Below are 4,151 nucleotides of genomic sequence, written 5' to 3'. Positions count from 1 at the left end.
GCAGAAAGTTGGCGACCTCTGCTCACTATGCGCCTCAGCATCCGCTGACCCCGCTCTGTCATTTTACGTGGCCTACCACTTCGTGGCTGAGTTGCTGTCATTCCCAATCACTTCCACTTTGTTATAATACCACTGACAGTTGACTGTGGAATATTTAGTAGCGAGGAAATTTCACGACTGGACTTGTTGCACAGGTGGCATCCTATCACAGTACCACGCTGGAATTCACTGAGCTCCTGAGAGCGGCCCATTCTTTCACAAATGTTTGTAGAAGCAGTCTGCATGCCTAGGTGCTTCATTTTATACACCTGTGGCCATGGAAGTGATTGGAACACCTGAATTCAATTATTTGGATGGGTGAGCGAATACTTTTGGCAATATAGTGTATGTTGCCTACAATGCAAAGAGATAATAAATCAGGTATAAACTGACTTTTTTATTCACATCAATAATAATAAATAAATAATGTGGCATATTTTGACGCTCCTTGCTGATTATTTCTTTTTTAATTAATAAATAACTGCGTGCTTGACAAACACATGATGGGTTTCGTTTTAAAGCTTAGAATCTTTACAATGCACACAGGTAAAATAATCAACTGTTAACAGTTGCTTTTTTAATCTGCTTGCAAATAATCGAAAAAAATAATCATGATTACAATTACAGCTGCTGCAATTAACTATTTGTAAAAAAAAAAAAAAATGTCAATTGCAAAATTCCATATAGACCTTTTCCCGATGCATTACATTTTACTATTTAAAGGAACAGTTCACCCAAAATGTAAAATTCTCTGATCATTTACTCACCCTCATGCCATCCCAGATGTGTATGACTTTCTTTCTTTTGAAGATTTGTAGAAAAAGCTCCAGGCTCAACAGGTCCTTCGAATGGGAGTGGATGGTGATTAGATATTTGTAGGTCCAAAAAGAACAGACAGTCAGCATAAGAGTCTCCAGCGGTGACATTAATGTCTTCTAAAGTGAATCACTTTGTGTGTGAAAAAGAATGTTATTTTATCACTTTTTTTATTTTATTTTTTTTATCCCCTTTTCTCCCAATTTGGAATGCCCAATTCCCACTACTTAGCAGGTCCTCGTGGTGGCGCGGTTACTCACCTCAATCCGGGTGGCGGAGGACAAGTCTCAGTTGTCTCCGCTTCTGAGACCGTCAATCCGCGCATCTTATCATGTGACTCGTTGTGCATGACACCACGGAGACTCACAGCATGTGGAGACTCATGCTACTCTCTGTGATCCACACACAACTTACCACACACGCCATTGAGAGCGAGAACCACTAATCACGACCACGAGGAGGTTACCCCATGTGACTCTACCCTCCCTAGCAACCGGGCCAATTTGGTTGCTTAGTAGACCTGGCTGGAGTCACTCAGCACGCCCTGGGATTCAAACTCGCAACTCCAGGTGTGATAGTCAGCGTCAATACTCGCTGAGCTACCCAGGATCCATTAAATCACTTTTTAACTATAAAAGATCGCTTTCAGCCAGACGTTGACGAATGGCCGAATTTACCCGAGTGCTCCTGTGATGTAAGCGTGATGGCACGTGAACTGACGCATGACAGACACACAACCAATGAATCGAACAAACGTGCCATCACGCTTGCATCACAGGAGCACTCGGGTAAATTCGGCCATTCGTCAACGCCTGAGTGAAAGCAATCTTTTATAGTTAAAAAGTGATTAAATAATGTTCCTTTTCACACACAAAGTGATCGATTCGCTTTAGAGTCATTAATGTCACCGCTGGAGATAGGATGGATTACTCTTATGCTGACTGTCTGTTCTTTTTGGACCTACAAATATCAAATCATCATCCACTCCCGTTTGAAGGACCTGCTGAGCCTGGAGCTTTTTCTACAAATCTTCAAAAGTGTTGTGTAGAAGAAAGAAAGTCATACACGTCTGGGATGGCATGAGGTAAATCATGAGAGAATTTTAAATTTTAAATAAAAAAAATTCAGTGGTTGTGCATTGTAACCAATCACAGATATGTCCATTGAGAGTACATAAACATATCAAAAATGATTACAAAATAAAGGAAAATAATCAAAAATTATCAAAGATCGTGCAGCCCAATGATTATTTACTGTACACCATACTGTTGAACATATGGTCAAAACATCATACAGATCGGAAAGGTCTCGATCAGAATACAAATGACATACTACATACCAGATATACGTAATATATAGAGTAAAAGACCCGAGAAAAAGCAGATGTGTCTTTTGTTGCATTTTTGCTTGTAACTCCATGAAATAAACTGAACATAAAAAAGCAGATGCTCACAAAAAACGAAACGAGTCCAAACACAATGTGACATGATCACTGATCAGTTGATATAGATGCATAGATGAAATAATCTTTCAGAAAATGTGCCGCTACCTCAGATAATTTCTTGTCACGCTCTCTTGTAATAAATCGGACCAATCACAGCTGTTGTGGTCTGCCTCTTGAAGAGGTGCTCGTCAGGCTACGGTGTTGGTTTGACACAGAAGTATTATCGTCCTTAAGACTCATGGGACCTTGAGTTTTATACAAATATAATCAAGTAAAAGATCACTACATAAAGCATGAGTGTAAACGCACAAACACTCAGAGCTAAAGAATGTTTTCAGTGTTGAAACAAGCACATCTTCCTCCCTCTACTTCTCTTGTTTCTCAACTCCTCTTCTGTTGTTCTTTGGAGAGCTCATCTTCCATTCTTGTTTTTTTCTTCTTTATGTGTTCTTTCACTTCCCTTCATCATGTGACTGATGTATCTCATTGGCTACTGCAGCCGGATCCAGCGCTCTTCTCTCCTGTAGCGGCTTTCTTGCGTCTCTTGTTCAGTAAGGGGTTACTGGAGGCATCCAAGTCTTTAATTTTCACCTGCTCGTAATCCACACGCATGGTGGCCAACGCACTGGTCAGCTCTTCCTACAAACACAGACAGACAAAGAGACATTGTCTTTATTTGAACTTTTATTATTTTATTCTCCATATTTTAAAACTGAGTTTAGATGTGTGTAAATGTATATGTGTGTTGCTAATACTCTGGTATTTAAAGGGTATTTACCATGCGACTAAAACTGCTTAAATCTGAAAATGAGTTGTTTTTCAGTTCTGTTATGTTGTATGCATACAGTATATTGTTACTTGGATAAAGCTCACCTTGACTTCATCCCACATGTCACAGTCTTCAGTGAGCACTCGTGTGGTGTGAAGTGGAGTCTGTGGAACCACCATTGATTGCTAAAAAAGAAAAACATGTGAGTGTTGATTTCCTGTGATGGAGCGAGTGATGATAAACACACACAGACACTCACATTGATCCACGGATGCTTCATAAACTCCTCAATGGTCATTCGCTCATTGGGGTCCGTCTTCAACAGTTGGTGAATCAGTTGTTTGGCTGCAGGAGGAGAACGTTCCAGAACATTATTCCAGCACACAATCATTAGAAATGTCTATGTCCATTCAATTCAATTGACAGATTAAGTGAGTTCAGTTGAATCTCTGTATTGTAAATAACGGATCATAGTGCTGGTGTGAATATGTGAACTCAACTGAGACCCTAAGTTAATTTACAAACACAGCCAAATTATCGAGGCATTTATGAACCACTATTTACAACATTTCACATATTCACACTCATACACAGACAGAACTATATGTAACACTCTATAAAATCCAGTTTTAGATTGTTCCCTGGTGATTTCACAGCTATTGTAATACTGTTTACTAGTAAACTAAAAAAATCCAGTAAAACACAGTGACAAAATTAAGCTATATTTTAGTTTCTTGTGCACTGAACAAAAGGAAACAGGACATCTACCACACAAAGCTGGCACACATGATCACATCTCGTCATGGCAATGGAAACACTAGCAACAGCGCCCTCTGCTGGCCAACAATAGTGTATGCAGTATACACAGTTCATAAAGCTTACCCTCCTCAGACACTTCAGCCCACTCGGGATTGGGAAACTCGTACTGGCCCATGCGAATACGCCGCTTCATACCCGGCGAGATGGCCTGTCCCGTGTTGGAGTAGAATGGCGGGAACCCGCACAACCTGCTCGCAACAATAGCAGCAACGAGCACCAAACTGTCAGCACATTCAGACTAACCCTTTGTACAAGTATAAATAA

The 4,151-nt window shown here is 40.3% G+C and overlaps 1 protein-coding gene across 1 annotated transcript in view; it reads right to left on the bottom strand.

Annotated features, from left to right (window-relative positions):
• Nucleotides 1-1,568: 1,568 nt before the first annotated feature.
• LOC127425868 (MAP kinase-activated protein kinase 2-like) overlaps nt 1,569-4,151 on the bottom strand; it is a 16,263-nt gene continuing 13,680 nt past the window's right edge. Inside the window, exons 7-10 of the mRNA XM_051672157.1 lie at nt 3,951-4,075; nt 3,328-3,413; nt 3,173-3,253; nt 1,569-2,938 (exon numbers count right to left, since the gene is read on the bottom strand). Of these exons, the coding sequence (XP_051528117.1) occupies nt 2,783-2,938; nt 3,173-3,253; nt 3,328-3,413; nt 3,951-4,075 (448 nt within the window). The 3' untranslated portion in view covers nt 1,569-2,782. The remainder of the gene's footprint in view (nt 2,939-3,172; nt 3,254-3,327; nt 3,414-3,950; nt 4,076-4,151) is intronic.

This window comes from Myxocyprinus asiaticus, chromosome 35 (genome assembly GCF_019703515.2).
Source record: "Myxocyprinus asiaticus isolate MX2 ecotype Aquarium Trade chromosome 35, UBuf_Myxa_2, whole genome shotgun sequence".
Lineage (NCBI taxonomy): Eukaryota > Metazoa > Chordata > Actinopteri > Cypriniformes > Catostomidae > Myxocyprinus > Myxocyprinus asiaticus.
Note: the sequence above shows the minus strand (reverse complement) of the source record. Positions and strands in the feature narration are given on the sequence as shown.